We start from the raw sequence: 22595 nt of genomic DNA on the forward strand, positions 1-22595 counted from the left end.
CCAGGAAGGTGTTGATCTCCTGACCTCGTGATCTGACTGCCTTGGCCTCACAAAGTGCTGGGATTACACAAGTGAGCCACCGTGCCCGGTAGGTCCTAACTATTTTGTGGTCTCAGACACCTCCATCACGTCCCACCATCATCTGGGAAGAATGCCTCACTCTGCTGCCTAGTATAATGTCTGGGCCTCTCCTTGCCCTCTGTGGCTGCCTCCTCTTTATTTCTGTGGAAGGAGGAAGCCGGCAGGTGGCTGGGAGAGAGGAGAGAGGGGAGCCTTGGGTAGGCTTCTGATTTCTGACTCTTTCTTCTTCTCATTGGGGCACAGAGAAGTGATGAGCAGTTGCAAGGGGTGAGGTTGGTTCCCTCTAACCCTGTCCTGGGCACAAAAAAATAAATGTTTCTACAGATTCAGAGACAGCGCTTAGAGTTTGGAAACAATGCCTGCGATGGAGGCCCTAGGCTGAGCAAGAGTTTTCAGGTAGCCTTGAGCCCTCACCTGGCCATAGCTACAGTGAGGAGAGTGATGGGAGGAGGAGTCCAGGTCTTGGGGAGCACCTCTGCTCCCTCAGGCCTCTAGTGAAGCGAAAGGCCCAAACCTCCTCACCCCCTCCCCACACTATGGGCAGTGAGGAGAAGGATGGGAGGAGGAGTCCAGGTCTTGGGGAGCAGCTCTGCTCCCTCAGGCCTCTAGTGAAGCGAAAGGCCCAAACCTCCTCACCCCCTCCCCACACTATGGGCAGGCACAGGAAGGTCCGTGAAGACACAGGTGGACCTGCCACCTAGGCCCAGGATTTCAGTGCAGAGACCCTGTTCCTCAAACTGCGGGGGCAGGATATTCTGTTTCCTGGAGGCCCTGTTCCTGACTCTGAGGACAAAGGTGGGGGAGCTTCCACTCCTTGGCAGGGCCATGGCTGCCCCTAGGCCCATGGGGGAAGCTACAGCAGCAGAAGCTACAGGTCAGGCGTGAGCAGCTGCAGGCACTCACCCTCCTGGAAGAGGAGGAAGGGGGTTTTTGTCTCAGTTCCCCATTGGCCTGGAGCACCGTGTCAGCACTCAGGCTCTTATCCCATGTTTCGCAGTAATAATCAGCCTCATCCCCAGGCTGGAGCCCAGTGATGGCCAGGGAGGCTGAGGTACCAGACTTGGAGCCAGAGAATCGGTCAGAAACCCCTGAGGGTCGCTTATTACTGTCATAGATGAGTAGTTTTGGGGCCGTTCCTGGGAGCTGCTGGTACCAGTGCACATCATAACTTCCAATGTTGGAGCTGCTCCCAGTGCACGAGATGGTGACCCTCTGCCCAGGGGCCGCAGATACTGAGGGCGGCTGCGTCAGCACAGACTGGGCCCAGGACCCAGGAAGTGGGAGAGACACAGGAATCATGATTCTGCTTCTAGAGACAAGAGGAGAAACCAGTCCATGAAACCAGTCATTCATGGACTGGCTAGGGCCCCTCCCCTGGACCTGTATCCAGTCACCTGTGCAGTGAGCGAGGAGAGTGAGGAGGAGAGGAGACCAGGCCATGCTGGAGACTGTCCTGAGTGCTGCCTCCTGTGCCCACAGCTGAAGCAGAGCTTCTCCAAATCTCTCCCTGCCCCTCTTCATACTCTGAGAGTGGGAGGGTCCATCCATGCAAATCAGACCCCCAGCTTTCTAATCCCACCCTGAGCCCTGAGTGAGGTCCCTATGCCTGAGGATGTCAGGGGGTGGCAGGGGCGGGGCTGTGTGGTCCCGGTGGGTGGGGAGGACGCAGCTGTGAGCCCTGAGCAGAGGACACCAGGCAGGGCAGCTGGCTGGTTCTGCTCTGATCACCCCCAGTCTTCTCAGGAATGGTCCCCAAGCGCCCCCTGGTGTCCAGACCAAGACAAACCGTTGTATGACAAGGTGACCAGAACCTCCAGAGACACCGCTGCCTCCCCGCTGTTCTGTCCACTGCCCCTGCTCAGGGCCAGGCTAGGTGGTGCTCGTGTCTTCTCCCTGTGACCTCAGGGCAGTTCTCCCACTTTACTGGACTTCTCACGAGAGTGAAACTGTCTGCGGCGCTCTCACTGTTTATTACAGAGAACTCAGGTGGTGACTACACAATGTCCTCATAGGACAGAATCAAACCCAGACCAAGGATCGACTTTCATGGATCACTTTCCCACATGTGAGGACACCGGGTCTTCTCATCTCATGTGGCTCCTCCCTGGTGTCCAGAGCTCTCCTTCCTCTGTGGATCCTGCAGCACTGAGTAGGAGGGAAGCTCTTCCCTCTAGGATGCCCAGGGCACATTCCCAGAGGGTTATTCTGGTCAATCTTCACTCTCTACTTCCCTAGAATTGCAGTCATAGTAATCTGGATCTTGTGACCGCGCTGAGCCTTGCCTCACACATAGGACACGGCTGCCCATGACCCCCTCCCTGCCCAGGAATGCTCTTCCTGGTGGATGCCCCATCAGCTCTTAGGGTGAGGGCAGAGTGAGGAGCAGGTCCACAGCTACCTCTCCCAGGTCAGCCCCATCCTGGGTCCAGTATAACGTGGCCCATGTGATAAGAGGTAGGTTTCTGTCAAATAGTTATGAGCACGTATCTTTTGCGGAGCATAGAGCGCAGTGTTGGAAATGCCATGTTGATCTAGACAGCCTAATCCCTACATTGTGCAGCTGCCCTGATGAAAACACAGGATTGGAGGGGCACAGAAGTCCTCTCTTCCACTTCCTTAATCTCTGGGGCAGAGATCAGAGAAGTCCCTGCTGTATTCCAGGGTCCGAGAAGAGATCTTGACTAGGTGTGATCACAGGGGAAGAAGGAAGAAGGGACTACAGGAGAACAAAGGGAATGTGGACATGACCTGAAGATTTCTGGGGTTTAGGTGAAGATGTAGGGACGTCCACCAAGTAGATACAGATGAATAACATTAGATAAATAACAGGATCTAGGAGAAGTGGACTCCCAGGAAGGAGCGACTGTGATTGAGAAAGACACCCTGGCAGGGCAAGTCCTCAGAAATCCAAGAAGATGCACTTTTGTTCCCCAAGTCCAGGAGCTTGTTCACTGGTTGGCCCTGATCTACTGGGGCTACTGAAGAGGAAGACAGGGAGGAGCCACGTGTCAGCAGGAGAGAGGTGGAGAGGGGGAGAACATGGGCAGAAAAAGGGGAGATTCCACTTTAGGAGAGTCTGGATGGGAGGTGTCTGATGGGAATGTCCACATGTAGGGGTATATTTATAGATATTTCATATAAATGGGATGATGTTAATTTTTAGAGCGTTGTGAGAGAAGAAGACAAATTTAAACTGTCTTGCTATTTTCTAAAAGACAGTGCATCTTCAGCAAAGAAAATTTGCTTCACAGGTGCTATCCTGGTGGACTATAAGCACTGTGGTTTTAAAAGGCTTTTTACATTTCTTTTACTATCATACTGCTTTTTTTTTCAGAAATATATATATCAATTAAAATTGTTGACATAAATTAATACTACATTATTATGAGAGTTACGCACTTCCCTTTTTGACACATATACTCTGGACCTGTCAGAGGTTAGTCATTGAGAAGACCAAGAACATTCACTACCTGATGTATTCATGCTGTTGTTTCTGAGGAGTAAACTCTTGAAGCTCTGGAATTAATTTTCTTGGCTCTTGGAGTAATTCCTAAGAGGTAATGAAACTTTTCTTGCTAACCTTCCATTTATTTAAGAACCCTCCCATCTCTCTTTTTTGTGACAATGAGCCGTAGATACATGGTTGGCATCATTAGCTGCTGAGTGGAAAATGAGCCATGACAGGGAATGAGAACAGAAGAGTGAGTATAGAATTTTGGAAATCAAATGGCTCTAGACCTGAGGAAATAACATGTTATTATTTGGTATAGACAGCCCTTTCTAGAAGGACACTGAGAAGGAGAATCTGAAGTTTGGGTAAACTAGGAAGTTCAGTTATGACTTTAATAGTTTAATCGGCTTTGTGTCCTGAAGGGGCAGGGTCACAGCTGAGTCAACGCCAGGTTGCCGTTGACCCCAGACCCTGGGACCAGGACCAAGGGAAGACTCTCGGCAGTGACAAAGGTGACCTCGTGGAGCAGCCGCTTTGAGATGAGAGCAGAAGGAGGCTCCCTATGCAGTGCGGAGACAGAGGGGGAGGTGCAGGTGCTGTCCCCTGAGTCTGGTCCTCTCTTGAAAGAGGGATAGATGGAGGACCGGTGCTGAGGTGATGGTGATCAGTGACATCTAGTGTGGCTTCTTGAGCTTCTTTCCCCTTTGTTTCTCCTCTGAACTTAGGAGGCCAACCTGAGGGTGTTTATCTTCTTCTTGTCTCTCCTGAGGCTGCCTGATTCCCCTATCAATGCCTCCTTGATGGGCATGGATGTGTCTCGGCCTGGAATTGATCTGTGAAAAGAATATCAGAAAGGTCAGAGAGCCCAAGATGGAGTTTTTTGAGACAGAGACATTCTTCCCTGTGTCTCAGCCCAGCTGTCAGTTTTCACAAGACAATACCCATCACGAACTAAAGATGAGGGTGGAGGGTGCATTGATTCACACAGTGGGGCTACTTAGGCAGAGCTCCTGGTCTTTTTCCTTTTTCTGTCTTGTCTGGACCCCAGATCTCTGAGCCATGGGTTCAGCATGTAAGTGTCCCCAGCTGCAATGTTAGGGACAGGCAGTGTGTGGCTGGTCAGATAGTCTCCCTGGTCACCATGATGCTGTCATGGGAGATGGCATGAATGATTTAACCCGGTTGTCTTGAAGGCTGAGATTCCTCACCAGTGGGTCAGGGAGGGGAAATCTTTCTCATTCTGGAACTAAAAAGTGAAGACGTTGTACATAAAACTGGAGAGTCATTTTGTATCCAAATAGGAATTCAGCCAGGGTACAGGAGAGGTTATGGAGAACTAACATCTTACATATCTCAGAGATAAGTTTTCCTCTCCCTGTTGCCATGTGGAGAGGAGAAAGGCCTGTGATGATTTTGAACAAGGCTGGGGAGCTGTTGTCTAAGTTTTCATTGTGACAATGACCTCCAGCCTTCCTGCAGCCCCCTTGTGCTTGAAGGACCCCTCAGCAGTGTGATCACTGGGCCCTACTCGGGTTCTAAGGCCCGCCTTGTGCTCTCCCCTCACCCAGGCTTCAGTCCCTCCTCCCCAGACACCGGTGCTGAATCTGATCACTCTCTCCCAGTGGCCCCATCTGGTCCCATGGCCTTCATACTTCCTACCCCCTTGTTCATCTTCTCTGAAGCATCTTGAATTGTCCTCACAAACTTACCTCAGATCCTGTGTCCTCCTTGTCCAACCATCTAATGGCTCCTCTACCCTTCCCCACCCAAGCTCACCCCTCCTCACTGTACGATGCCATCTTATTGCATCCATATTTTTACTTGTCTTTTCCACAAGTCGGTGTCAGCTAGAATATTCTAGGCTTATCTATGAGCCTTGATCCATTTTGGTATCAGTGCTGGGCTCTGCTAAGAGGGCATAAGTCTTAGATGGCAGAGTCTGGGAATTTCAGTACAATCAAATTCCCTTGAAATTCCCCAATTCTTTTGGCCTGAGAGTGAGGCTCAGCCTCCCCTCAAAGCCTGAATGGGAATAGTTTTCTAAGTATTCTTATCTGATGCCCTGGGCTGAGCAAGGTCCTCAAGTATCCCTGAGCCCTCACCTGGCCATAGCTACAGTGAGGAGAGTGATGGGAGGAGGGTGAGGGAAGGAGTCAAGGTCTTGGGGAGCACCTCTGCTCCCTCAGGCCTCTAGTGAAGCTCAAAGGCCCACACCTCCTCACCCCCTCCCTACACCATGGGGAGGCACAGGAAGGTCTGTGAAGACACAGCGGGACCTGCCACCTCAGCTCAGGATTTCAGTGCAGAGACTCTGTGCCCCAAGCTGCAGAAGCCAGATATTCTGTTTCCTGGAGTCCCTGTTAATGACTCTGAGGACAAAAGTAGGGGAGCCTCCACTTCTAGGCAGGGCCCTGGCTGCCCCTAGGCCCATGGGGGAGCTACAGCAGCAGAAGCTACAGGTCAGGCGTGAGCAGCAGCTGCAGGCACTCACCCTCCTGGAAGAGGAGGAAGGGGGTTCTTGTCTCAGTTCCCCATTGGCCTGGAGCACTGTGGGACCACTCAGACTGTTATCCCATGCTCCACAGTAATAATCAGCCTCATCCTCAGACTGGAGTCCAGTGATGGCCAGGGAGGCTGAGGTACCAGACTTGGAGCCAGAGAATCGGTCAGAAACCCCTGAGGGTCGCTTATTATTTTCATAGATGAGGAGTTTGGGGGCCGTTCCTGGGAGCTGCTGGTACCATTGTACATAATAACCCGCCCCGATGTTGGAGCTGCTCCCAGTGCAGGAGATGGTGACCCTCTGCCCGGGGGTCCCAGATGCTGAGGGCGGCTGCGTCAGCACAGACTGGGCCCAGGACCCTGGAAGTGGGAGAGACACAGGCACCATGTTTCTGCTTCTAGAGACAGCAGGAGAAACCAATCATCAATAGGCTTCCCAGGACCCCTCCCCTGGACCTGTATCCAGTCACCTGTGCAGTGAACCAGCAGAGTGAGAAGGAGAGACCAGGCCATGCTGGAGATTGTCCTGAGTGCTGCCTCCTGTGCCCACAGCTGAAGCAGAGCTTCCCCAAATCTCTCCCTACCCCTCTTCATACTCTGAGAGTGGGAGGGTCCATCCATGCAAATCAGACCCCCAGCTTTCTAATCCCACCCTGGGCCCTGGGTCAGGCCCCTATGCCGGAGGATGTCAGGGGGTGGCAGGGGTGGGGCTGTGTGGTATCAAGGGGTGTAAAGGACACAGTTTTGAGCCCTGAGCAGAGGACATTAGGGAGGGCAGGTGGCTGGTTCTGCTCTGATCACCCCACTCTTCTCAGGAATGGTCCCCAAGCGCCCCCTGGTGTCCAGACCAAGACAAACCGTTGTAAGACAAGGTGACCAGAACCTCCAGAGACACCTCTGCCTCCCCGCTGTTCTGTCCAATGCCCCTGCTCAGGGCCAGGCCAGGAGGTGCTCGTGTCTTCTCCCTGTGACCTCAGGGCAGTTCTCCCACTTTACTGGGCTCCTCACGAGTGAATCTGTCTGCGGCGCTCTCACTGTTTATTGTAGAGGACTCAGGTGGTGACTACACAATGTCCTCATACATCAGATTCAAACCCACACCAGGGACCGACTTTCATGGACTCACTTTCCCACGTGTGGGGAAACCATGTCCTCTCATGTGGCTCCTCCCTGGTGGCCAGAGCTCTCCTTCCTCTGTGGATCCTGCAGCCCTGAGTAGAAGGGAAGCTCTTCCCTCTAGGATGCCCAGGGCACATTCCCAGGAGGTTATTCTAGTCAATTTTCATTCTCTACTTCCCCAGAATTGCAGTCATAGTCATCTGGATCTTGTGACCGCGCTGAGCTGTGCCTCACATACAGGACAAGGCTGCCCATGACCCCCTCCCTGCCCAGGAATGCTCTTCCTGGTGGATGCCCCATCAGCTCTTAGGGTGAGGGCAGAGTGAGGAGCAGGTTCACAGCTACCTCTCCCAGTTCAGCCCCACCCTGGGTCCAGCATAATGTGGCCCATGTGATAAAAGGTAGGTCCCTCTCAAATAGTTACTGAACACGTATCTTGTGCTGAGCATAGAGCGCAGGATTAGAAATGCCATGTTGATCTAGGCAGCCTAATCCCTACCTTGTGCAGCTGCCCTGATGAAAACACAGGCATAGGAGGGGCACTGGAGTCCTCTCTTCCACTCCCTTGATCCCTGGGGCAGAGACCAGAGAAGTCCCTGCTGCACTCCAGGGTCTGAGAAGAGACCTCGACTAGGTGTGATCACGGGGGAAGAAGGAAGAAGGGACTACAAGAGAAGCAAAGGAATGTGGACATGACCTGAAGATTCCTGAGGTTCAGGTGAAGATGTAGGGAAGTCCACCAAGTAGATACAGATGTATAACATTAGATAAATTACAGGATCTAGGAGAAGTGGATTCCCAGGAAGGAGTGATTGTGGTTGAGAAAGACACCCTGGCAGGGCAAGTCCTCAGAAATCCAAGAAGATGCACTTTTGTTCCCCAAGTCCAGGAGCTTGCTCATTGCTTGGGCCTGATCTGCTGGGGCCACTGGAGAGGAAGGCAGGGTGGAGCCACGTGTCAGTAGGAGAGGCATGGAGAAGGGGAGAACATGGGCAGAAAAACAGGAGACTCCACTTTAGGAGAGCCTGGATGGGAGGTGTGTGATGGGAATGTCCACATGTAGGGGTATATTTCTAGATATTTCATATAAATGGGATCATGTTAATTTTCAGATTACTGTGAGAGAAGAAGACAAATTCCAACTATCTTGCTATTTTTCTAAAAGACAGTGTATCTTCAGCCAAGAAAATTTGCTTCACAGGTGCTATCCTGGTGGACTATAAGCACTGTGTTTTAAAAAGGTTTATTTACATTTCTTTTACCATCATACTTCTTTTTTCCAGAAATATATATACCAATTAAAATTGTTGACATAAGCTAATACTACATTCTTGTGAAAGTTATGCACTTAACTTTTTGAAACGTATACTCTGGACCTTTCAGAGGTTATTCATTGAGAACATTCACTACCTAATGTATTCATGCTGTCGTTTCTGAGGAGTAAACTCTTGAATCTCTGGAATTAATTTTCTGAGATCTTGGAGTAATTCCTAAGAGGTAATGACACTTTTCTTTCCTAACCCTGTATTTGTCTAAGGAACCCTCCCCCCTCTCTGTTTTGTGACAATGGGCTGTAGATACATGGTTGGCATCATTAGCTGCTGAGTGGAAATGAGCCATGACAGGGAATGAGAACAGAAGAGTGAGTATAGAATTTTGGAAATCAAATAGCTCTAGACCTGAGAAAACAACATGAAAATTTTAAATAGAGATGACACTTTCTAATAGGACACTGAGAAGGAGAATCTAAGGTTTGAATAATCTAGGAGGGTTCAATTATGGCTTTAATAGTTGGCTTTGTGTCCTGAAGGGGCAGGGTCACGGCTGAATCAAAGCCAGGTTGCTGCTGATCCCAGACCCCGTGACCAGGACCAAGGGGAGACTCTCAGCAGTGACACAGCTGGCCTGGCAAAGCAGTGCCTTGAGATGAGAGCAGAAGGAGGCACCATAAGAGTGCATGGAGAGAGGGGTAGGTCCAGATGCTGTCCCGCGAATCTGGTCCTGACTTGAAAGAGGGGCAGATGGATGACGGGCCACGGTGATGGTGATCAGTGGCTTCTAGTGTGGCTTCTTGAACTTCTTTCCCTTTCTTTTTTCTCCTCTGTGCTTAGGAGGCCAACATGAGGGTGTTTATCTGCCTCTTGTCTCTCCTGAGGTTACCTAATTCTCCTGTCAATGCCTCTTTAATGAGAATGGATGTGTCTTGGCCCAGGATTGATCTGTGAACAGAATATCAGAAAGGCCAGAGAGCCCAAGGTGGAGATTTGTGGGTCAGAGACTCTCTTGCTTGTGTCCCAGCCCAGCTTTCTGTTTTCACAAGACAACACCCACCACAAACTGAAGATGAGGCTGGAGGATGCAATGATTCACACAGTGTGGCTACTTATGCAGAGCTCCTGGTCTTTTTCCTTTTCCTGTCATATCTGGACCCCAGATCTCCCGGCCATGAGTTTAGCATGTAAGTGTCCCCAGCTGCAATGTTAGGGACAGGCAGTGTGTGGCCCAAACCCATAAGATAAGCTGCCTGGTCACCATGACGCTGTCATGGGAGATGGCATGAATGATTTAGTCCGTTGGTCCTGCAGGCTGAGATTCCTCACCAGTGGGTCAGGGAGGGCAGATCTTTCTCATTCAGGAAATTTTTGTAGTGAGGATGTCATATTTAAAACTGGAGAGTCATTTTATTTCCAAGTAGGAATTCAGCCAGGGGACAGGAGAGGTTATGGAGAACTAACATCTTATATATCTCAGAGATAAGTTTTCCTCCCATTGCCATGTGGAAAGGAGAAAGGCCTGTGATGACTTTGAACAAGGCTGGGGAACTGTTGTCTAAGTTTCCATTGTGACAATGAGTTCCAGTCTTCCTACAGCCTCCTTGCGCTTGAAGGACACCCCCAGCAGTGTGATCACTGCACCCCCCTCAGGTCCTAAGGCCCGCCTTGCTCTCTCCCTTCACCCAGGCTTCAGTCCCTCCTCCCCAGACACGAGGGCTGAATCTGACCACTCTCTCCTGGTGACCAGAGCTGCTCCCACGGCTTTCACACTGCCTACCTCCTTGTCCATCTTCGCTGAAGCATCTGGAGTTTTCCTCACAAACTTACCTCAGATTCTGTGTCCTCCTTGTCCAACCCTCTAATGGCTCCTCTACCCTCCCCCACCCAAGCTCTCTTCTCCTCACTGTGGGATGCCACCTTATTACTTCAATATTTTAACTTGATTCTGTTTTCCACAAGTCAGTGTCAGCTAGAATATTCTGGGATTATCTATCAGCCTTCATCCATTTTGGTGTCAGTGCTTGGCTCTGCTACGAGGGCATAAGTCTTAAATGTCAGAGTCTGGGAGCTTCGGTACAATCAAATTCCCTGAAAGCCCCCGATTCTATTGGCCTGAGAGTGTGGCTCAGCCTCCCTTCAATGCCTGAGTGGGCAAGAATCCTCAACAAATTCTTATCTGAGGAAAGGAACCTCTTCAGACTTTTTAAAAATTCTATTCTTACCCAAACTGGAACACAAGAAAAAATGAGTAGATGGCTCAGGAGATCTGGTCCACCATCTGAGCCTCAGTTTATGCCCCTCCTCCTCACTTTAGCAAGAGTGTCCTCACTATTTTCTGGTTCCAGACACGTCCACCACCTCCCTCCATCATCTGAAGGACTGGCTTGCGCTGCTGCCTAGTATAATGTCTGCACCTCGCCATGCCCTCTGTGGCTGTCTCCTCTTTTTTTCTGTGAAAGGAGGAAGCCAGGGGGTGGCTGGGAGAGAGAAGAGAGGGGAGCCCTGAGTAGATTCCTGATTTCTAACTCTTTCTTCTCCTCATTGTGGCACTGAGAGGTGAGGAGCAATTTGCAAGGGGTGGGGTTGGTGCCCTCTAACCCTGTCCTGGGCACATAGAAAGAAATGTTTTCTACAGATTCAGAGACAGCCCTTACAGAGTTTGGAAACCATGCCCGGGATGGAGGCCCTGCGCTGAACAAGGTCCTCAGGTAGCCCTAAGCCTTCACCTGGCCATAGCTATAGTGATCAGAGTGATGGGAGGAGGGTGACGGAAGGAGTCCAGGTCTTGTGAAGCACCTCTACACCCTCAGGTCTCTAGTGAAGCTCAAAGGCCCACACCTCCTCACCCCTCCCCCCACCGTGGGTAGGTACAGGGAGGTCTGTGAAGACACAGCCGAACCTGCCACCTTGGCCCACGATATCAGTACAGAGACCCTGTGTCCCAAGCTGCGGGAGGAGGATATTCTGTTTCTTGGGGTCCCTGTCCCTGACTCTGAGGACAAAAGTGGGGGAGCCTCCACTCCTAGGCAGGGCCATGGCTGTCTCTAGGCCCATGGGGGAGCTGCAGCAGAAGCTACAGGTCAGGCGTGAGCAGCAGCTGCAGGCACTCACCCTCCTGGCAGAGGAGGAAGGGTGTTCTTGTCTCAGTTCCCCATTGGCCTGGAGCACCGTGTGAGCAGTAAGGCTGTTATCCCATGCTAAGCAGTAATAATCAGCCTCATCTCCAGTCTGGAGTCCAGTGATGCCCAGGGTGGCTGAAGTGCCAGACTTGGAGCCAGAGAATCGTTCAGAAATCCCTGAGGGTCGCTTATTATTTTCATAGATGAGGAGTTTGGGGGCCGTTCCTGGGAGCTGCTGGTACCAGGATACATATTTTCTCCCAATATTGGAGCTGCTTCCAGAGCAGGAGATGGTGACTTTCTGCCCTGGGTCCCCAGACACTGAGGGCGGCTGCGTCAGCACTCAGGTGGTGACTACACAAAGTCCTCTCATGTCAGAATGAACTCGAGAGCCCTGACCAGCCCCATGGACTCATTTGCTCACCTGTGGGGTCACCGGGTCCTCTCCTCTTGTGTCGCTCCTCCCTGGTGGCCAAGGTGGCCTCCTTCCTCTGTGGATTCTGCAGTGCTGGGTAGTCGGCAGCTCTTCCCTCTAGGATGGCCGGGACACATTCTCAGAGGGTTATGCTGGTAAATGTTTGTTCCCTATCTACTTTTCCACACTTGCAGTCATAGTCATCTGGGTTCTGTGACCAGGGATCTCACCCAGGAGTCTCTTCTCCATCACTGAATGCCAGTCTGCAGGAGATCCTGGCAAATTACTTTGCAGTGTTTTGCTTAAGAGCAAAAAACCAAATATTCTCAGTATTTGAAGATGGGAAGAATTAAAACTCTAACTGTTTTTTTTTTTTTTCTTTTTGAGATGGAGTCTCGCTCTGTCACCCAGGCTGAAGTGCAGTGGCCGGATCTCAGCTCACTGCAAGCTCCGCCTCCCGGGTTCACGCCATTCTCCTGCCTCAGCCTCCCGAGTAGCTGGGACTACAGGCGCTGCCACCTCGCCCGGCTAGTTTTTTTTTTTTTTTTGTATTTTTAGTAGAGATGGGGTTTCACCGTGTTAGCCAGGATGGTCTCGATCTCCTGACCTCGTGATCTGCCCGTCTCGACCTCCCAAAGTGCTGGGATTACAGGCTTGAGCCACCGCGCCCGGCCGCTCTAACTTGTTTTGACCAGAGTCTGTACACTGGTAAGCCTGACACATGGTAGCTTTTAGGATCAACCATTCCAACTAGGATGTTTAGGAAATAATATGGCTCAAATTCAGTAATGAGTGTTTTGGGCATGTCTTAAAGATGATAGAAATTATTCATCTTTGTTTTGTAATGAAATCTAGAATATGATACATTAAAAACAATAAACTGAAGGAAAAACATAATCCTGTTCATTAAAATGAAACAGACTATATATGACTGCGGGAGTTCTGGCATAATACATCTTGGACTCAACAAATCTTTGTTTGTGGAATCCCATGTGGTTGGAGAACAGCAGGATAGTTATGTTATTTACTCTGGTGAATCTAACACCAGGAAGTTGTAGTACTATGAGGCTTTAAATGCACCATTTAAGCAATGAACTAGGCTGGGTGCGGTGGCTCACGCCTGTCATCCCAGCACTTTAGGAGGCTGAGGTGAGTGGATCACTTGAGGTGAGGAGTTTGAGACCAGCCTGGTCAACATGATGAAACCCCATCTTGGGCCAAGTGCAGTGGCTCATGCCTGTAATCCCAGCACTTTGGGAGGCAAAGGTGGGCAGATCACAAGGTCAAGTCATCAAGACCATCCTGGCCAACATGGTGAAACCGAATCTCTATTAAAAATACGATAGTTAGCTGGTCATGGTGGCTGGTGCCTATAGTCCCAAGCTACTTGGGAGGCCGAGGCAGGACAATTGCTTGAATCCGGGAAGCTGAGGTTGCAGTGTACTGAGATTGCACCGCTGCACTTCTGCCTGACAACAGAGGGAGACTGTGTCTCAAAAAAAAAAAAAAAAAAAAAAAAAAGAAAAAAGAAAAAAAGAAACCCCATGTCTAGTAAAAACACAAAAATTAGCCAGGCATGGTGGTGCATGCCTGTAGTCCCAGCTGCTTGGGAGGCTGAGGCAGGAGAATTGCTTGAACCTGGAAGTTGCAGGTTGCAATGAGTCGAGATTGTGTCACTGCACTCCAGCCTGAGTGACAGAGCAAGACTCTGTCTCAAAAACAACAAAGGAGCAAACAAACAAAAATACAGAATGAAATAGTGATATCTAATGTAGACATTTAAATCAAACCAGCCAAGGCATGTAACTGAAATAAGGTGTATTCTGTATTTTAGGATTGCATTTCATGGGTGTCATTATTTGAAATGTTCCCATTTATTGTAAACCATGTTATTTTAAATATTTTTATAGCTTTTGAAAAATGTTTGTTGTGTTTACATAACACAGCAGGCATATTAAATTTTATTTCTTTTAAAGTAGAAAGGAATTGTAACTGGGCTTGCACTTCCTATTTTTTGTCACTGCCTCCTCTGTAACGATGCATAGATGTTCACGGTGAATTTTGTTTATCTTTTTCTCCCACCTTCATGAACAGAGCTTCCTCCAGGCTGAGCAGTGTCTCCCACAGAGGACAATGCTGCCCATGGCCGCCTTTCTGCCAAGGGATGCTCTCCCTGGTGGACGCCCCATTAGATCTTAGCCTGAAAGCAGAAGGAGGAACATTTCTACTGCTGCCTTTCCTAGTTCAGCCCCACCCTGGCTTCAGTTTACTCAATGTTGGGAACGCCATGTTGATCTAGACAGCCTCATCTCTGCCTCATGAAGCTGACCCTGATGGCAAGACAGGGGTGGGAGTGGCAATGAGGACCTCCCATTCTCCTCATTCATAATTGAAGCAAAGAGACCAGAGAGGCCCCTGCTGTACTCAGGGGTCTCAGAAGGGATGACTTGGTGGGATCGCAGGAGAACAGAAAGCAAGACATTTCAGGACAACTGAGGAAATATTGGCATGACTTGAAGATTCCTGGGGTTCAGGTGAAGATGGAGGGAAGTCCACAGAGTAGACCTAGATGGAGTAACACAGAAATGAATAACGGGATCCAGCAAAAGTGGACTCCCGGGAACAGAGGGATTGTGATCCAGAAAGAGACCCTGGTAGGGCAACTCCTCAGAAACCCAATAAGATGCACTTTTGTTCCCCAAGCCCAAGAGCTTGTTCCCCTCGTGGGCCCAATCTGTGGGGGGTACTGGAAAGGAAGTGTCAAGGGAGGAGTGTCACTTCCTTCCAAGTGTCAAGGAAGTGAAAGGGAGGAGCCATGTGTCAGCAGGCAGATGTGTGGAGAGGAGCAGAATGTGGGCAGAGGGATTCCACTTTGGGAGAGGATGGATGGGTGGTGTTAGATGGGAATATCCAAATGTACAGTTATTTTTCTAGATATTTGATATAAATGGGGTGATTTTAATTTGTAGATTGTGAGATGAGAACACAAATTTATAGCTATGTTGCTATTATTCTAAAAGACAGTGTGTCTTCAACACAGAAAATTTCCTTCACAGGTTCTATCCTGGTGGAGTATAAGCACTGAATTTTTAAAATGCCTTTTTACATTTATTTACCATCATACTGTTTTTCTCCAAAATACATAAGCCTATTAAAAATTATGACATATACATTTTTGTGAAAGTCATATCTTACCTTTTTGAAATGTATTCTCTGATGATTTCTGAGGTTATTTATTGACAAGGCCAAGATGATTCACCACCTAATGCATTGCTGCTTTTGTTTTTGAGTTATAAACTCTTGAAGTTCTGGAATGAATTTTCTTGGATTCTGAAGTGATTCCTAAGAGTTACTGTAACTTTTCTTTGCTAACCCTGTATTTATCTAAGGAACCTTCTCCCCATTTTTCATGACAATGGGCTGTAGACACATGGTTGGCATCATTACCTGCTGAGTGGAAAGTGAGCCATGACAGGGAATGAGAACGTGAGAGTGAGTATAGAATTTTGGAAATCAAGTGGCTCCAGACCTGAGGAAATGCCATGATATTATTGGTTAGAGACAGAACTTCCTAGAAGGATACTGAGAAGGAGAATTTAAGATTTAAGTAAACCACTAGAGTTCACTTAGCGCCCCGATAGTTCACTTTTTGTCCTGAAGGGGCAGGCTCACAGCGGAGTTATAGCCAGGCTGATCCTGATCTGAACCCCTGTGACCAGGACCCTGTGAAGACTCTCAGCAGTGACACAGGTAACCTGAGGGGGCAGCAGTCTTGGGATGAGCGCAGAAGGAGGCACCTCACGATGTGAACAGATGAAGACGTGTTTCTCTAGGCCTCTGAGTCTGGTCTTCACTTAGAGAGAGGCAGATGGAGAACAGGTGCCCAGGTGATGGTGGGCAGTGACCACTTATATTTCTTCTTGAATTCCTTTCATTTCCTTAACTCCTCTGGGCTTAAGAGCTCAACATGAGGGTGTTTATCTGCTTTCTGTCTCTCATGAGACTACCTGATTCTCAGATCGCTGCCTCCTGTATGGACTTGGGCTGTGTCCTGGCCTGAAATTGATCCATGAAAGGAATATCAGAAAGGTCGGGGAGCCCAATATGAAGCACTGTGAGATGGGGACAGACAGGCGCATGTTACTGCCCAGGTTCCAGCCTTGATGAGACAGCACCCATCATGAACGTAGGATGAAGGTGGAGGGCAGAGTGATGCACGCAGGGGGCCACATAGGGAAGACTCCTGATCTATTCCTCTCTTTTCTGTACCATAGATCACTCAGTCATAAACTTAGCCTGTAATCATCCCCAACTGCAATGCCAGGGACAGGCAGTGTATGGCTGAAATTAATCAGAGAGCCCCTCCTCCCCCAGTCACCATGATGGTGTCAGGGGAGATGGCATGAGGGATCTAGTCCAGCCCTCCTGATGTCCGGGATTCCTGGCCAGTGGGTCAGGGAGGGCAGATCTTGCTGATTCTGGAAGGTTTTCTCTGAGGGTGTAATGCTGGGCACTGGGGAGTCACTTGTTTCCAAATACAAATTCATCCAGGTGACAGGACAGGTCATGGGAAGGGGCTTCTCATGTATCTCAGAGGGAGATTCTCCCTGTTGCCATCTGGAGAGGAAAAGGTCCCCCTCAGCAGTAGGCTCCTGGTCCTCATCTTTCTTTCACCCAGGCTTCAGTTTCTCCTCCCCAGAAACTTGTGCTGAAGGGGTGGAGGCTAAACAGAGAAGACACATTACTGGGAAAACAGAAGGTTTTCCTCCCACCTCCCCACTGGCCCACAGCACTCCATAATCTTGGATGCTTGTGTCTCAAGATGCACATAAGAATCAGCTTCCTTCACTGCCTGGAGCCCAGAGGTGCTCAGGGAGGCCATGATGCCCAATCTGGGGTCCAAGAACTGGGCTGGGACCTGTGCTGACCGATGACTGCTGTCATAGATGAGGAGTTTGGGGACACTGCTGATACCAGGACACAGATCCACACCCAGCTTTGCTTCTGCTTCCAGTGTGATAGATGGTGGCAGTTTGCCGCACCCACATGAACACTTCCCACCACTGGGTCAGCACAGACTGGACCAGAACCTTGACATCTGGACTAACACAGGGTGAGAGAGGTGGGTCAGTGGAGAGGGCAGCATGCAGGGTCCTCATTCCATTCACCCACAGCCTTGATGCCCTATCCCTATCCCTATCCCTGGTCACCTGTGCAGTGGATGAGAAGGGGGAGAAAGGGAGGACCTGAGGCCATGGTGAGGACCCCCACACAGCTCTGCATCCTGATGACCCTCAGCTGGGCCTGAGCTCCCCCAGTCCCTATTATTTCCTCCAATATCCCAGGATGAAAGAGGGCCTCCTCATGCTCACCAGCCTCCTCCCCTGGGCTGCCCAGGTCCCACCCTAGGCCTTGACTCTGACCCCTGCCTAGAAAGCTGAGCCTGGGATGGGGTGGACCTGGGTGGGGCTGTTCTGTGTCTCCCTGAGGACCTGTAAGGACACAGCTTCTGGTCCCCGTGAGCAGGGGCAGAGGGCTCCAGCCTAGGCCTAGAAGTTGGCTCCCAACTGGGATCCATAGCACAGGCCTCAGAGACAGCCCACAGCACCCTCTGCTGGCTGAAGCCCACACAGGCCCGAGAATCTGGCTTTCTCCACTGTCCACTTTGTCCTCTCCCTATAGGATGGAGCTGGGCAGTGTCCATGTCACTAAGCATCTGAGTCTCAGGTCTCCACACAGCCCTCGTGCCCTGGACTCACCTGCCCAGCTCACTGTGTGCTTTACAAGACAGTCCTGAAGCTCATCCTCCCTGAGGCGCCTCCCTTGGAGACCACAGAGCAGGAAGACCAGCAGGGACAGGGCGATGCTTGCCTCCAAGACACCAGGAGCTGCTCCCTGTCTTCCCTCCCTGGCTGACCAGAGTCTGCTCCCAGATGACTGGGACCTGCCCTCGGACCCAGCCTCTGCCTCTGTGCCTTCCCCTTTCTCTCAGGCCCTCACTGACAGGTTTCAGACTGGTAGATAAGTAGGTAGGTAGGTAGGTACGTGAAAATATTTGCCCATCTGAGGAATAAATTCTAGAATAATGTAAACACCAAGTGCAATTAATTAATTGTTTTGTAGCTCTTACCCCTCCCCAGCAACACTGGCACATCCTGGCCTTGGTGCTGTCCCAGAATCAGACTCTTTATGGCCTTGGTCTGTCCCAAGCATCTCTCTACCAGTTTGATCTCCAGATTGAGTGTTCTCAGTTCCTCAAGCCTCTCAAGCACTCTGGCCTCCAGTATCTAAGCTTCCATCTCCTAGTAGCAATGGAGTGACTTTGTATTAATCCTGTTTCATCTTCCCAACACCTTTACTAAGTGGGTATTTTCATCATTATCTCCATTTTTCAAGTGAGGAAATAAAGGAGGAAAACTTGGGTTGCTCAAAGCCACATGGCCAGTAAATGCCAGGACGCAAACTCAAATGATTGTTTGTTTATTTGTTTAGAGATGAAGTGTCATTCTGTCACCCAGGCTGAAGTGCAGTGGCATGATCACAGCTCACTGTAACTTCAAACTCCTGGAAGTAAGTGATCCTCCTGTCTTGAGTCTTCCAAAAACTTGGGACTACAGATGCGCACTAACATGTTTGACTTAAAACCCAAGTCTTAAGATTCAAGATCTAATACTCCTTCTGCTTCATATCATAAAACCTACTCTCTTTCTAGATTTAGGATTAAGCCCCAGGATTATTTCATCTAGGCCTTTCTAGACTTATCTATCGGCCGTCTTCCATTTTGGTGTCAGTGCTGGGCTTGGCTAAGGGTGCTTATGTCTTAGATGCCAGAGTCTGGGAACTTCAATCCTGTCCAATTCCCTTGAAAGCTGCAAAGTCTTTTGGCCTGAGAGCGAGGCTCAGTCTCCCCTCAACTCCTGAGTCAATCCTCTAAGGATTCTTGGCTGAAGAAAAAAACCTCCCCAAAGACTTTTTTGTCCTATTCTTACCCAAGGTGCAACAGAAGAAAAAATGAGTAGATGGCTCAGGAGATCTGGTTCATTATCCAGGCCTCCGTTTTTGCCACCCCTCTTCACTTTAGTAAGAGTGTCTGCACTATTCCCTGGTTCCAGACACCTCCACCACCTCCTCACACCATCCAGGGTGACTGCCTGGCTCTGCTGCCTGCCTTGGATATTGCTTAGCACTCCCCTTGCCCTCTGTGGCCACCTCCTCTTTATTTCTGTGGATAGAAGAAGCCAGGGGGTGGCTGGGAGAGAGGAGAGAGGGTAGACCTGGGTAGATTCCTGATTTCTAACTCTTTCTTCTCTTCACTGGGGCCCTGAGAGCTGATGAGCAGCTTGCAAGACATGGGATCAGTGTCCTCTAACCTTGTCCTGGGCATGTAGAAATCTATGTTTCTACAGTTTCAGAGATAGCCCTTACAGAGTTTGGAGACAATGCCTGGGATGGAGGCCCTGAGCTGTGCCGGGTCCTCAAGTAGCCCTGAGCCCTCCCCTGACTGTAGCTGCAGTGAGGAGAGTGATGGGAGGAGGGTGAAGTAAGGAGTCCAGGTCTTGGGGAGCACCTCTGCTCTTTCAGGTTCTTAGAGGAGCTCAAATGCCCACAATTGCTCACCCATCCCCACCACAATGAACAGACACTTTCTCGTAAATCTTGTTTTTCATACTCAGCTGTATATGCCCCACTCTGGGCACGGAAGGTGAACGTGCTCCTGGGGGCTGGTGCTGAGAAAGCGACTTCAGGGAAGAAACCTGGACACCCAGAAGCTCTGGAAGAGACAGTAGCTGGGACTGGGAGCATTGGACAGAGGCCACTGACCATAGTTTTTTAATGTCATCCTCTTCAGGGACCTTCTAGAAGAGACCCAAGCCCCTGTGCGTCTGTGTCTCCAGGGCTCAGATCCTTCCACATCTTCTATTTGTCACCGCTCTGGGCCTTGGGCCTCCTCCTCATAAGACTTTCAAAGACGATCTCTTCTCCAGGCTGCACCCTCCTTACCACATCTGACCCCACACCTTTTGCCTCATTCACCTGTAAACCGTCCCCTGCTCACTTTAAATAGCTTCTTTTGCATCATCCTCAGATTGCAGCCTCCATAAGCATATTATTGCAGAAAGCCCACATTGCAGAGAGCTCAGCCCCTTTTCAGGATGGCTGTGTCTGGGCCACCCAAGGCTGAGCATCTCCCTTGTGTCCCTTCTACATCAGCCATAAGCCAAGACAGAGCCAGAGCTTTCAGAATGCTGATTCCATGTTTCCTTAAGTATCACACTTCCACTCTCACATATGGGTCTCTGGATCACACAGGCAGGGTTCTCCTTTCTTGTCATCTCTCAACCAATCTCAGAGCTCAGGAAATGGCTACTATGCCTGCACCAAAAGGAGAAGACACCTATAGGGCCAGGCAGACGACACCTGGGTCTCTGGGTCACACAGGCTGGATTCTTCTTTCTTGTCACCCCCACCTCATCCACACCATGTGTGGCCTGCTCCTTTTGCTTCTAGAAACAAATCGATTCTGTTTGCATTGGAGCACCAGTAAGCAAACACGTTCTTTTCATTGAACCGATACTCCACTTTCAGTAACACAAGTGACAGCAGAAGCCTTGGCGTGAACTGGAGTTGGCAACAGGCAGGGATAAAAGAGGGATGGGAAGACAGGAGGAGTTGGGGGCAAATCTTTCTGTCACTTCTCCATGGATCAGGAGCTTTTGGTGAGATGGAGTCTGGATGCAGCTGTGGGATGCTTATCATCACATTTGTCCTCAGCCTGGAACCCAGAGCTGGTCAAGGAGGCAATGTGGATGAACCCAGAGCAGGAGAATCAGGCTGGGACCCCTGTCGGTCCAGCACTGTTGTCCTGGGTCACAAATATAGGGGCTGTCTCTGGGAGCCTCAGTAGCCATTTCCATGGGACTGCCCAATGTTTCTGCTGCTCCCCATGCAGGAATTTAACATAGAGATGGGGACCTCCTCAAGAGTTTCATGGGGAGGAGTCACTTGAAGCAAATATTGGGCAGTTTCTGTATCCAGATGTTGCACCAACTAGACCCTGACTCAGTGAAAAGCTCTAATGGTGTAAGAGAAGACATGTGAACACGGTCATGCCCCAAGGGATCAGGAAACCCTCCCTTAACAGTCCCCATGATTCTGAGTGGGATGAGCTGGAGGAAAGTCACATGCATGGAACCTCCTTCTACCAATGGCCCAGGAGCAGCCACAGCTTTATCTAAGCCATGATGGTACCCGCCACCTCCCCAACCATGTACTCACTCATGTCCTACAAAGAGTTTTGCTGCCCTCAGATCCAGTTACCCCCACACCTCTTCAGCTCTACTGACATTGAAACTGAAAATGCAGGTACCCAGGACTGGGACAGGCCAGTTTTATGGGGAATTCCTCCCTGAGCTGTGTCCTCATGAAGAATTTTACATTTTCATGCTTTGTTCCTGGGACACAGTGAACTATTGACAGCCCTGAGCACAGACTACTGGAAATGGAAGGGCAAGTCTCTGGTTTGAACCCTGGAAAAGCAGAATCCATGAGGCAGGAGACTGTTTACCTGCTAGAATGTTCCCAAGTTCTGACTACAATATGAGCTAGAAAAGGCTCATTTGGCTTATTTCAGCAGAAAAAGGCCCAGCTCCTCAGGCACTGGTTTGAGCACATCTGGACAATCAGCCAACATTTTAGTGTCATCAGGTGGCTTGGTTTTGTTTTTGTTTTACTGAGATTTCAAAAACAATGAATGGGAAATTGAGAGAAAAGCCTGTTACCACAAGAAAGTAATTCCAAATACAGTTTCTAAACAGAAAAGTTATTTTGTCAATTTGAAAGTTGTCACAGAACAAGAGTGAGAGCAGGGTGAGGTTTTTGTTCCACTTCCCCATGTGTGTGTGTCACTGTGAGAAGCGCTGCTGTACCACACAGCACAGTAATAGTCAGCCTCATCTTCAGACTGGACCCCAGAGATCAGTAAAATCCCTGTATTGGCCGAAGCACCTTTGGATCCAGAGAAATGGCTGGGGACTCCAGAGCCCTGGCCCTTATTTGAGTCTGAGTAGTAGTACAGAAGGTACCAGGGAGGACTCCCTGGCTTCTGCTGGTACCAGTATATGCTGTAACTACCAACATTGATGCCACTGCCCAAGGTGCAGGTGAGCCTGGCTGATGTTCCAGGAGACGCTGAGAGGGGGGTTGGCTGGGTCAGCACAGGCTGGGAGAGGGAACCTGGAAACACAGGCATTAATGGGTGATATGGCAGAAAGCAGGCTAAAGTTGTTCAGGGATTTTTGCCAGAAGAGTCACAATCAGGCTAGGGTGCTGGCCCTGGTCTCTGAGGCCTTTTCCTACATGTGCAGTGAGAAAGGAGCAGGAGGAGGAGAGGAGTCCAGGCCATGGTGGACACAGCCTCTTTCCCCACAGTAGGGCTGGGCTGCCCCAGGCCTCCTTTTCTTCCCACCCTCTGCAGAGGAGGGGCTGCTCATGCAAATGTGTTTCCACCCAGGGACTGCCCAGCCCCTCCCTGAGCCCTGGGGATGCAGCTCAGCTCACTCTGCAGACTGAGCAGGAGGAAGGTTTGCTTTTCTTCTTGCAAGGCCCTGGGAGGAAGCACCTGTTGAGACCATACA

General features: G+C 50.0%; 1 protein-coding gene across 1 annotated transcript; it reads right to left on the reverse strand.

The window, feature by feature from the left end:
• Positions 1–3962: 3962 nt before the first annotated feature.
• On the reverse strand, positions 3963–22363 carry LOC105521994. Its single transcript, XM_011956366.1, has 7 exons — positions 22318–22363; positions 21847–22194; positions 11971–12078; positions 11539–11852; positions 7653–7818; positions 6024–6394; positions 3963–4064 (listed from the first exon to the last, which is right to left on the reverse strand). Exons 1-7 carry the CDS (start codon positions 22361–22363, stop codon positions 3963–3965), a joined length of 1455 nt encoding a protein of 484 aa, XP_011811756.1.
• Positions 22364–22595: the final 232 nt, after the last annotated feature.

Source organism: Colobus angolensis, unplaced genomic scaffold (assembly GCF_000951035.1).
Source record: "Colobus angolensis palliatus isolate OR3802 unplaced genomic scaffold, Cang.pa_1.0 Scaffold415, whole genome shotgun sequence".
In the NCBI taxonomy this organism is placed as follows: Eukaryota; Metazoa; Chordata; class Mammalia; order Primates; family Cercopithecidae; genus Colobus; species Colobus angolensis.